Consider the following 11,932-nt stretch of genomic DNA (forward strand, 5'->3'; position numbering starts at 1 on the left):
TTTTTACAAGCTTCTTCAAATGCTAATGAAATCGCTTACAATGGATGCTTTCCCTTGATGCTTAAAAGTGTTAGTTTCCTGCAGAATCAGCTGGTCCCCTAAACACTGGACCTGATATCCTGTTTTAGGGTAGCTTCTTTCCCCTGCATGGTCCTATGGAGCCACCCTTGTTTGTGTTAGTAAGCTTTGTGTGTCTCCACAAACACACAGGTACAGCAGGACAAGACAATCCCTTCTTCTTCTCTCATCTCCTCCTCCCTTCTCCCAGCTAGTAGATGGACAGCTGCTGCAGACTGCTCTCTCCCTTGTGATCTTGTACTGGACAGGAAGTTCAGGAAAGCTGAGCTAAGAGAATTGAAGCCAGCTGTTTAGAAACATGTATAGAAAATGTGAAGAAATAATTTGCTGAGCAATGTATATTTGTTTGATCTGGATTTATTATTGACAAAAAGGTTTGAACAATGAATACAACTTTAAATTGGGCACAAAATCTAACCAGCCTTAGAGTTGCCTGATTCCTAAAGTGGCAACTCTTTATAACAGTGTTACCTTGGATCTCACTTCAGCTGAGAAAAGTTTGTCTTGCAGTAGATAGAAATGTTATTTGCATTATGTCTGTTTAAACATTCGTATATACTTGTTATCTTATTTTCTGTGTCTAAAGGAGAAATCTGTCCACTATTTAATAACAGAAGAGGAAATTAAAAGCAAACTGGACCTAATTCGATCAATTCGGATCCATATTATGGATGTAGTAACGGAGTATAACTTGGAGGTAAATGACCTATTACAATCTGCAGCATAGATTGAATTACATTGCATTAGTTAAAGTATGATGTATAATAAACTTTGTAAGTAGCATTGTCACTAAATAGATTACTTGTTTTATTTTCCAGACATCTGGGACTATATTTGATGTTCCTGTTGATAATCACATTCTGCTCTTCACATCAAAAACATCAGAAAACTTTAATACAATCTATGAAAGTTATGAATCTGTTGCACTGGAATTTAGGGGTCGGGTATGTATTATAATACAACATGCAGTGACTATTAAAAAGATGAACCACTGTATAGTGTCTAACTGTCACTGACTGTGATCAGGACAATAATGTATAGAACCAGAGGACAGGATGGTAATATGTATCTTGGTTTCACAAAACAGTAGTAGATGTTCCATATAGTGGGTTTCAATTATGATAAAAGTTCACTCTTCTTTGACCCCTTGCATAGAATGACAGAGATGTCTCCACCTCTTGCAGCTCTTTTTTTAAATGGTCCTTGTTCTGTGGTTTACTGTTCACAGCAGACTAAAGTGTATCTGTTTAGATACAGATATTGCTGTTTTAGACGGGGGTACCTGAGACCCACCAGAGGAAAGGAGTGTGAAAGCCCATTTCTTCCCCTCATCGTCTACAGTAGCTCGTCTACCTCCACTGTACACACTACACCAAGATCATGTCTGTGCCTGTTAAAACTGTACTTCACCCCAGTCTCTCTCCCACAATATCTAATGCATTCAGCACTGCTCATTCTCTTGTACCCTGGGTTTTGGACTTTGTATGGTATGTCAGATCTAAGCACCTTGGTTGCTCCCTTGTAATGATATGCTCCACCATTTCCACAATGCTCTTCTGTCCCCATCCCCCTGTGGCTGCTCTAATGGAGATAAACTCCCAAGCAGATACCAAGCCCTGTCCCTTCCTATTAAGAACCACACCATTGGCTAAGTCCCACCCCTTGTCTGAAGTGTGCCATGTGTGGTGCAGCTGCTGTTACGTACCTGATTGAAGACCAAGCTGAACGGGGGGCTACTCTAATACCACCAGTCCATCTCCCCTGGAGATAGTAACGGGTAAGAGGAGGACTCAGGGAGGCATAAGTGCTGAAGAGGTGGTCTGGCAGGACCCTGTACTGCGCTTTGAGTGTGTTGACCAGGGAAATTCGTCCACAGGAACTGATGATGCAGGAACTTGAGGTACCACACTTTGCAAGGTCAGAGTGGAGTTACAGTAAGCTGTTAATCAGGGTTGAGGTCACAAGCTGGGATCATGCACAGAAGGATCAGATACACAGGTGAGGTGCTGATGTATGCTTGTGCGCGCAACATTTCCTTTATGCTTGCACATAATTACGCTGACACTTTCATGCACATTTTTGCGCACATTTCCATGCACATGGGCACGTGCCCAGATACCACCATGTTCACGACCCCTGGCTACAGCATGTTTGCGTATAACCTGGAGGACAGGGCCTCGTGTGTCTACCTATACTGGCCTCTTTGTAAGTACCTTACAGCTGCACTATGAATTCACACATCAAAAGCAAGGGTATAAATGGCTCTTTCTTTCTTAAGACAGAGGACAACAGTTTATACAAACCTTTCCCATGCTCCCTCTCTACCTCCTCTCTCTTTACTCTGCAGTCCATAACCAGTTCTTCCTGTACATGAACAGCTGTGGACCCTTCTCTGCCCTCCACCCATTAACAATAATCAGTTTTTGTCCGGCCATGGCCAGCTCCTTACCTGCCAGCGACAAGCCCTTTCCTCTTTGTACCCAGCTGTTATCTCAATAATCCCTAATCAGATCATGCTCAGCACCCGCTATCCTTAACCACTATTAAAATCCACTGCCTTCTCTATGCTTAATCCTCTATTTTCTGCCTTTCCTCTTAATCTCACTTTTTTTTACCCAATGTTTCTGGTTAGCTGCAATAAGGAGCTTCTGTCTTGTCTCTTACATGCCTTACTGGTCCAGAACTCATTGTCATTGCCTCCTTTATCTCTCTCTCTCTCCATCCATTTTCAACCGCAATTCTGCTTTTTTTTATCATTATGATCTATGATTGCCACAAAAACACAACGGAATGAATGCAAGTCAACGGAGGTTGAATTTGCATGTAAACGGACCAAAGCTTACTTATGTTTTAGGTGAGATTTTGATGTGAACGGTCCCTAAGTGAAATCCTTTATTGGCTAACATGGCTACCTCTTATAGACCAGAGCAATTTTTACATTTGACATACTACACAGGCCAAAAGTATTCAGATGAAACTTTTTTAGGAAATGTGTGTGGTATGTGTAAAACTGGTTAAAGATGCAGTCTTTCAGAGCAATACAAAATATTACAAAAATTACTTAAGCCAGCCAATATAGGGTATTACTTAAACTCTAAAAGTTCTGCATTTGATGACTAACAGTACAACTACTTTTACTACAGTATTTTAATACACAATAGTAATAAAAGCATTTCATATCATTAGTGTGGGGCAAAGCCAGTGCACCCATTAGCTTTGCTGTCTGCATCCACGTTGGAGATTAGAGATCCGCATAATGTACAGTATATTTTATTGCAATAACTGCAAAAATATATATTTTTTTATCTAAAAAAGGACCTAACATTTAGGGAACATTGAGCATTTAAGAGATCATGGTAGACAATGACATTCAGGGCCGGCCTTAGGGGTGTGCGAGCAGTGCGGCCGCACAGGGCGCCATGGCAACAAGGGCGCCGTGCGGCCGACACAGCTCGTCCTGGGGGCGGCTTCTCTCCCCCTCACCGCTGGGCGCTGGCCATCCGATATGACAGCGCTCCCTCGTCCGCCCCCCCCCTTCAGGGGGGGCGCAGGAGGGAGCGCTGCCTGCTGTCAGGATGGCGGAGCGGTGAGGGGGAGAGAGCACAGGGCGCCTAAAGGCCTAAGGCCGGCCCTGATGACATATAGGCTTATTTATTATTGTAATTCAAATATCAATGGTGTGAAAACTCATGGCCACACAAATTCAACATTCAACAACTTAGAGTGGGCAGACCAATAAAAGGTAATTTATGATTGATTTCTATAGGCTACAACCACCACTTCACTGTGGTAAAAGACGATTCTATGGATATAAATAGTACAGGTTTATTATTATTTATATATTTTTATACTATTTACAGAAGTTCGCCTGTTTTTGATCTCCTAGATCGTCTTTGTTTTGGCTGATACGGATGAAACTCGTAATGGTCGACTCTTTGAATATTTTCGTGTCACAGAAGTTGATACCCCGGCAGTCCGTATTCTGAATTTAACAAGTGATATAAAATACAGAATGCCCGCTGATGATGTCACTTTTGAAAATGTCAGAAAATTCTGCCAAAGGTATTTGGATGGAAAAGCCAAGGTAATATACAGATTTCAGATTCTTTGCTGACTGAATCTCAGAGATGAATATATAGAGAGTTTGTTTGTCAGTTCAGGAGCAACAAGGAGAAAATAAAATAATTTAATGATTCTATAATGCTTTTCAGGAAACACTGCAGCTCTAATAAAATAAATATCTTACTCAATTAAACTTAAATTTTATAGAACCTTCCCATATATTCCTCTCCACAATTCTCACGTGTTGCTGTGCAGATTTTTGTCACTCTGAATTCTGTGGTTTGTAGATCCTCTGCCTCTGTGTGTGATGAACAGTCAGGAGTATAGGGTGGGTGGGAGTAAAAATACTTGGCTAGTACATTCTTTTAATTCAGAAACTGGTGTTCCACTACCAAATTACTAGCAACAATGAACTTATACTATGGCGAGGTCTAGTATCCCAAAAATTAGCCCAGGCAAGTAAGTGTTGTCTCATGCATATGTTTCAAGCTACAATGCTGGCCATACACCAGTAGAATTTTGTTAAAAATTCCAACAAACGTTCTGAAAACAATTTTTTTCTAATAGTTAATGGGTTCAAATCGAAGATTGTTTTTGACCATAGCGAGGAAAAAAATTGAAGGCGCAGAATGGAATTTTTTTCTAGAGGGAATAAAATGTAAACAGTGAATGTGGTTTTTATTGGGAAACTCCATTCCTTTCCAAAACCATATGTTACAACCAAAGGAAATTTCAAACCACACTCACCAAGCCTCTGATGGCATTATCAAATGTTCTGACAATATTTTATGTATGAACATTCACACAAAAATCTACCAGTGTATGACCAGCTTAATTTTCCACTTTGCCTGGAACGTACCTTTAAGGATTTTCACAATCTTTTTAACTGAATGTAATGCTTTGACTTTTCTACTTAAAAATGTAACAGTATAGGAAATTCATACTTGTCAACATTACCATCTAAAGTTCAGGTCATATTAGCCCCTATCCCAGATTTTGGTCTTTGATGAAAGTGATGTAAAAACAGTGGCTCTGCCTGAGTCATTTTTAGCTCCATTAGCGATTTCCCGTCATTCCCTGCTACAGTAACATCATTGTAAACGAGACAGTATATAAAAGGATATCTCCCCAAAATACAACAAACTTGCAGAAGTTCTAACCTGACAAGGGCTCTGCCTAAACTCTATTTGTCTCCATGAGCAGAAAACACATAACCAACACCTGGGATAAAAGGAGACCAGAGCAGAAATTTCCTCAGGACAGTTTTGATTGTACTGTATATGACTGAAGGGCAGAAGGTAAAGGGAGTGTGGATGAAAAACTCTCTGTGATGCTAATAATAACCAATTAGACTTTAACTGTTACCCCTGAAGTGCATTTTGACATTATGAAGTATGAAAGCATGAGAGGAAGCACATGATGCTGTGGTGAAACATTTCTTGTTTCAGAGTATTGCCATACTGTCTTATACTTTTTGGGGTACAGTTTTTAGTATGAGTGTATTTGTGTAATCTGATTGGCACTCTCGTTTTATTATATTGCCATAGGTATTATATTTATAGAACTCATTTATTTTTAAAACAGCCGCAAACCAACAGTGAAGAGATCCCTAGCGACTGGGACAAACATCCTGTTAAAGTGTTGGTGGGGAAGAACTTTAACAAAGTGGCATTTAATAAATCAAGCAATGCCTTTGTTATGTTTTGTAAGTATAGATATTTTAATTTTCCAATATGGTACAGAGACAAAGCGAAACTGTATTTAAATGTAGTAACAAGTAAGAATAAAGGTGGCCATACATGTAAAGAAATCTCTTGATTCCCCCATCCACATTAAACATTGTAGATGGACAAAACTCGACTGCAAGGTAATGTATTCTAAAGGCCATCACCCATGGCTATCAGAATACCCTTACAGTGACTGCAGCTGATTGGTTACAGTCATTGTTCAACCAACTTTTTGTGTTGAGCCAACTTTTTTCCACCAGGCTCCTTTCATTTTAAAATCACAGTTTGTGGAGCTGCGTAATGTCAGCCAACTTTTTTCTGCGCGGTCCCTTTGATTATTCAAAGTTTGTTGTCGGTGGGGCCACCCATGAATTTCTAGCTTTGTATGGCCACCTTAAGGATAAATGTGCTAATGCAAGTTTAGTTTAAGTTGGGTCCTATTGAGGAGCAATAGATTCCTGCAACTGACAAGGTACTGGGTATTCCCCAGGAAAGTACTTCAGTTTACAACTTATCCTTTCAGCAATTCCTAACCCAACTGCATGAATGATTTGCAACCCACTTCACTGATATCAGTAAGAGAATAAAAATGCTTCAGTAACAGTGTAAGATCACTCTGCAGTCCTGAAATATAAACAGTCAGTAGAGTAAGGAAGGGTTAAATCTTCTTGCAATGGCTTACTGCTCTCTTGTCTCAGTGATGACCTCACCTACTATTTCTTACACTGGTGTCATAAGGACTGGGAGTGAGGTCCCTCCCCAAATACTTCACAGACAGAAATAAAAAACTATAACTCTTCCCCACTCATACCCCATTCTTACTGGGGTTATCCACAATAAACATACTCACATGAACAGCAAATCCAGTTGTGTCCTGCAGTGATCTGCCGATCCCCTGCCACACAGGTGGAGACTCCTACCAGAAAAAATGCCATCTTAGATCTAATTGTCACTAATACTACTCCAACATCTTCTTTCCTTATGTCATCAGGAGCCAGCTATTATTTCTGGGTTCTTTCAAATGGCCCCCAGTGATGCATCGCCAGGTCCACCCTCCTCCACTTGCAGTGTGGAAGCCGATGCCTCCTGAGATGGCTAACGAAGAAATCCTGGGTGGCTACTAGGTATCTCATTCTTGCATTGAATCTAGGCAGGGAGTGGGCTGGAGTTAGAAATGAAACAAAAAACATTTGTAAAAGTTTTGGTTTTCGATTGCTAGGAATGAGGGATGCAAAGTCCTTTTTGGGAGTGAAGGTCTGCTTTGAGGTTTATGTTTCAGAGAATACTTCTTATAAATAAGGGTGCTTACTCAACAGTATTAACTCCTCCTCGTGGTAAATTATTTATTTCAGAGGTGGTGATAAAAAGACGCAATTTTGTGATCGGAAGTAGATTCAGATGTCTCTTCGTAAGCTTTGTCTGTCTTATGGTAGATATCAGAAATGGGTACAGGGCTGTGGTGCTAAATTCCACCTACTCGCTATCTTTTTCCATATATCTAAAAGTAGCTGGGAACAGGAAAAAAAAGCATGTAGGAGGCATTGCATTAGCATCCGCGTACACATAAATAACTTGCTCATTTAGTAAGACTGTTATTTCATCTTCCCAATTACAGATGCTCCCTGGAACAAAGAATGTCAAGAACTACTACCAATGTGGGAGGATTTAGGAAAAAGATATATGAATAACACAAATGTGACAATTGCTAAAATAGACTGTACAGCAAATGACATTCAGCTTATAGTGCTGGATCGCTACCCCTATTTCCGTTTCTTCCCTGCAGGATCAGATAACCAGGTAAGAAAATGATCTGAAAATGTGACACAATCATAGACTAATGCTTATTAGAGTGAACCTGTACTCCAAAACTAACAGTATGAAACTTATGTGCCTGTATGTAAAAAAATGTTCTGAATGCATGCATCTATATATTAATTCAGAAACCGGGCTGCCATGACTCTGAAGAAGTCAATGGCTGACCCATTCCTCTATCTTCCTGCAACTCCTTATTTGAGAACAAAGAGGAAGAGTACTTTCAAACAATGTACACTTTTTAAATTCTATTTTAGGTTTTTTTATACACCGATCAGCCATAACATTATGACCACCTGCCAATATTGCGTAGGTTCCCCGTTTACCGCCAAAACAGCCCTGACCCTTTGAGGCATGGATTCCACTAGACTCTGAAGGTATGCTGTGGTATCTGGCATCAAGCCAGCAGTAGCAGATGCTTTAAGTCCTGTAAGTTATGAGGTGGGGCCTCCATGGAATGGGACTTGTTTTCCAGCACATTCCACAGATGCTCAATTGGATTGAAATCTGGAGAATTTGGAGGCCAAATCAACACCTCAAACCCATTTTTGTGTTATACAAACCATTCTTAAACCATTTGTGCAGTGTGGCAGAGTGCATTATCCTGCTTAAAGAGGCCAGTGCTATCAGGGAATACCATTTCTATGAAGGGGTGTACTTGGTCAGCAACAATATTTAGGTAGGTTGTACATGTCAAAGTAACATCCACATAAATGGCATTGTCCAAAACATCACACTGCCTCTGCTGGCTTGCCTTCTTCCCATAGTGCATCCTGGTGCCATCTCTTCCCCAGGTAAGCGACACATGCACTTGGCCATCCACATGTAAAAGAAAGTGTGACTGTGCCACTAGACCAGGCCACCTTCTTCCATTGCTCTGTGATCAAGTTCTGATGCTCACATGCCCATCGCAGGTGCTTTTGGCTGTGGACATCACTGCTCCTGTCAGTGGCCATAATGTGATGGCTGATTGGTATATAAACTAAATAGAAAAAGAAACAAATACAAAAAAAAAGGAAGACCAAATAAAAGCAGCCAGCACATCATTTTAAAAACAGTACAGTAATCATTCTCCAAGACAGACAAAGTAGGGAGGGAAGTCAACTCAAAACTTACAGCTCAGGGAACGCTAATCCGGTTAGGAGACAAAATCAGACCAGTAAAACCAAGTATTGCAAAATCGTTCCTCCTTACGGTGCCATAAGCTCCTCCATTGTCTTAATTTCGTTGGCCTTGGATAACCATAAGTTGATGAGGAGAGGTCTGCTTCCAGTGGAGAGGGATCCAAGCTTTAGCTGCATTAAGCAGCGACAGCAGAAGAGACTTTTTATAACACTATAGATAGAGGGGCAAGATGGAGGACAACAGCAGCCAGGTCATCCCCCATTTTTTTTAGAAAAGCTAAAGGAAAAGGAAAAGTAGTGATGAAAATAAAGCAATTTTTGGTTAACCCAATCATTTCTTGCACATTAATCCTTATGATGAGGGTTGCCACCTTTTCTTCAAAAGCAAAACCCGAACACTCTAGCGACGCGTGGACATTTTTGGGGGAGAATGAGTCGTGGCTTATTCATATGTAAATAGCACTGCCCATTCATATGTAAATATCACAGTAGAGACTATTTTCAGTGAGGGGCCAGTAGCCCCTATCTTAATTGTGGTTGCCCCTGTCTGCCTGACATCTTGTGTCCGGGTTTCTGCTGCCATAAAACTCAGACACAGCATTCAAAACCCGGACTGTCCGGGTGAATCCTGGACAGGTGGCAACCCTACTCATGATCCGCGTTACTGGCACAGGGATTACCGTCTCAGAAGTTTGGGAGGTATGCCTAAACTAGAACCCTCCAGCAGCTTACTGACATGAGTAGGACAGTGTTCCCTAGTTCCGGTGGCTGTAATCTTCTTCATTTTTAGCTGTGCCTGTGTAAAGAGACCTCATCATCTCCTGACTGTCTCCATTCTCTGATCTCGTACTGATAATTTGTCATCTGTGTTTGAGAGTCAACAAAGTGCATAGTTCCCCTGCATTGAATGCAGGGTAGCCAAATTACCAACAAAATATAGTGAGATGAACTGATGAACGGCAGAAATATCTAGGTAAAAACTGAACTATATTTTTGAACAAGTGGGTGGTGTTTGTATGTCTTTATTGAGATATGTGTTTTTTCACACCCTGTACATTTGTTCTGTTTAGAAAAACTCAATAATTATCTAACTTTTTCTTTTCTTCAAAGTCTGCCCGCTATACAGGAGACAAAACAATCAAGGCATTCACTGAGTTCTTAGAAAATGAACTCAGGTCATCAAATACCAAAGAAGTGGTAATGCAAATCTATATGTTATTACCTTTAACAGCAGATATTATTTTAAAGATGTATACGGTATAATGCTCCTTGGCTCTATTTAGTGGTGAGAATGCCGTGCGGATGGCATTTGACCAGCATATGTCTTGGAAGATGATTTATAAATCATCCCCTATGTGTATAAGGACACCAAATGCCCATAATCCAATACCACTCATTTTGCAGACAAAAGTAAGATGTCAATGGACACTAGAGATCAGCAAAGCATTTTGGGGATGTGATAGATCTACCCAACAATGGCAGTGTTAATGTGCACTAGAGTTTTATTTTCTTTATATGTGTTACAATATCGGACCTCTGAAAAGTACAAGCATGCATATGTACTCAGTACTTGGTTTGGGCCCCTTTTGCAGCAATTACTGCAATTACTTTTGCACGATATTCTAATTATTCGAGTTTCACCTGTATATATATTTTTTTTAATATATTTTTTGCTTGTTGGTACATGGTTGGTTTTTATATTATTTAACTCCCTGTATACACTTTGAGGGGAGAATTAGAACATATATTTGATTTATTAATTCATATTTATTCACTGCCTATTTTTGGTCACTGAGACACTAACGAGTGTGTGCATATTATTATTATTAGGAAGATTATATTTTCACGATTAGGTATTTGAAATCACTACCGTTGTCTACTAGATCAAGTTCACACATGCAAGAGTGTTAAACCCACGGGTTATTCATATAAGGATTGCAACTAGGTTGCTGTATTTGTTTTGTGTTACGTTTGTCACAGATTACTCAGAGCCACACTAAGTGATCGTGGGGCGTTTGTCACACAAGAATTATTGATGTGGGGTGGATGAATACAAGTTTCACGTATCACATGCTTAAATAAGAATTTTGGATATTTCCACACTGATTATGGCTCTCTTGGAACTAAGAGATTGGTCCATATTGAGGGTTTGATCATACACCTATCGATCACACATTAGGATAGAATATTTGGTTATTTGTATAGATGTTCGTGTGTTATTCATGATATTTTCCACTTTGGAATCCACATTTATTTAGATCAAGCGCAACTTATTTACCATATCAGGAAAAAAATGCTGCCTGGAGACGGCAACCCGCCAATGCAAGTTTGCCGTCCGTCCGTTTTTTCTTAACGGGCGGACAGCAGGAGGTTAAAGAAGAACTATGAGGTGAGTGATTTTCACTCAACCTCATAGTTCGAGCCGACATGTGACAATGAAACTGTCACACGTCGGCTCAATAGATCGGGGAGTGAGCGAACACATACCGTTGCTCGCTCACTTCTCGATCAGCAGAGAACCGTGACTGTCACTCGTGGCTCCCTGCAGGGATTGCCCCTCTCAGATCCTCCAGCGCTGACTGGCGGAACAGACGGGGGAGGGGGCGGGTACAGCTGGCTCTCCCTCCAGATAGGCAGAGCCAGCTGTCAATGACGCAGCTGGGTGGATCTCGACAGTAATGTCGGGATCCGTCCTGGCTGCGGTGGTCTTAGTATACTGTGAGCTGTAGCTCGCAATATACTGAGCTTTGGGTCACGGGAGGACGCTAGTACCCCATAGTTCTCCTTTAATAACTTCAATATTGCACTATATTCTAGAACTATATTATATATTCTATATATTCTAACTTTTATAGGACCCTTCTGAATCGAGCCAATCAAGCAGTGAAGATGATGCAAAGAAGATTAAGGAAGAGTTGTAGCTGTGTATCTGTGTTAACGCCAAAATCTATTTTGCGATTCAAAATGTTGCATAAACTTTGAAGTAAATGCCAAACTGTAATCGTAGTATTCTTGTGTTTATTATTCAACCAAGTGTGAACACTACAACTGTCAATACACTTGCTTGACATATCCCTGTTGGGTTTTATCTATACAGATATATGACAAAAGAACTCTCAGTCTGTTTTA

At 40.5% G+C, this 11,932-nt stretch overlaps 1 protein-coding gene across 1 annotated transcript in view; it reads left to right on the forward strand.

Moving 5' to 3' along the window:
- The window catches only part of PDILT (protein disulfide isomerase like, testis expressed), a gene marked incomplete at its 5' end in the record, with an annotated part of 33,042 nt that extends 21,318 nt beyond the window's left edge, over positions 1-11,724 (forward strand). The window contains 7 exon segments of the mRNA XM_018562286.1: positions 665-775; positions 897-1,022; positions 3,965-4,162; positions 5,725-5,845; positions 7,483-7,664; positions 9,914-10,000; positions 11,659-11,724. Of these exon segments, the coding sequence (XP_018417788.1) occupies positions 665-775; positions 897-1,022; positions 3,965-4,162; positions 5,725-5,845; positions 7,483-7,664; positions 9,914-10,000; positions 11,659-11,724 (891 nt within the window).
- Between the last annotated feature and the right edge of the window lie 208 nt (positions 11,725-11,932).

This window comes from Nanorana parkeri, unplaced genomic scaffold (assembly GCF_000935625.1).
Source record: "Nanorana parkeri isolate BGI_ZX_2015 unplaced genomic scaffold, ASM93562v1 scaffold570, whole genome shotgun sequence".
In the NCBI taxonomy this organism is placed as follows: domain Eukaryota; kingdom Metazoa; phylum Chordata; class Amphibia; order Anura; family Dicroglossidae; genus Nanorana; species Nanorana parkeri.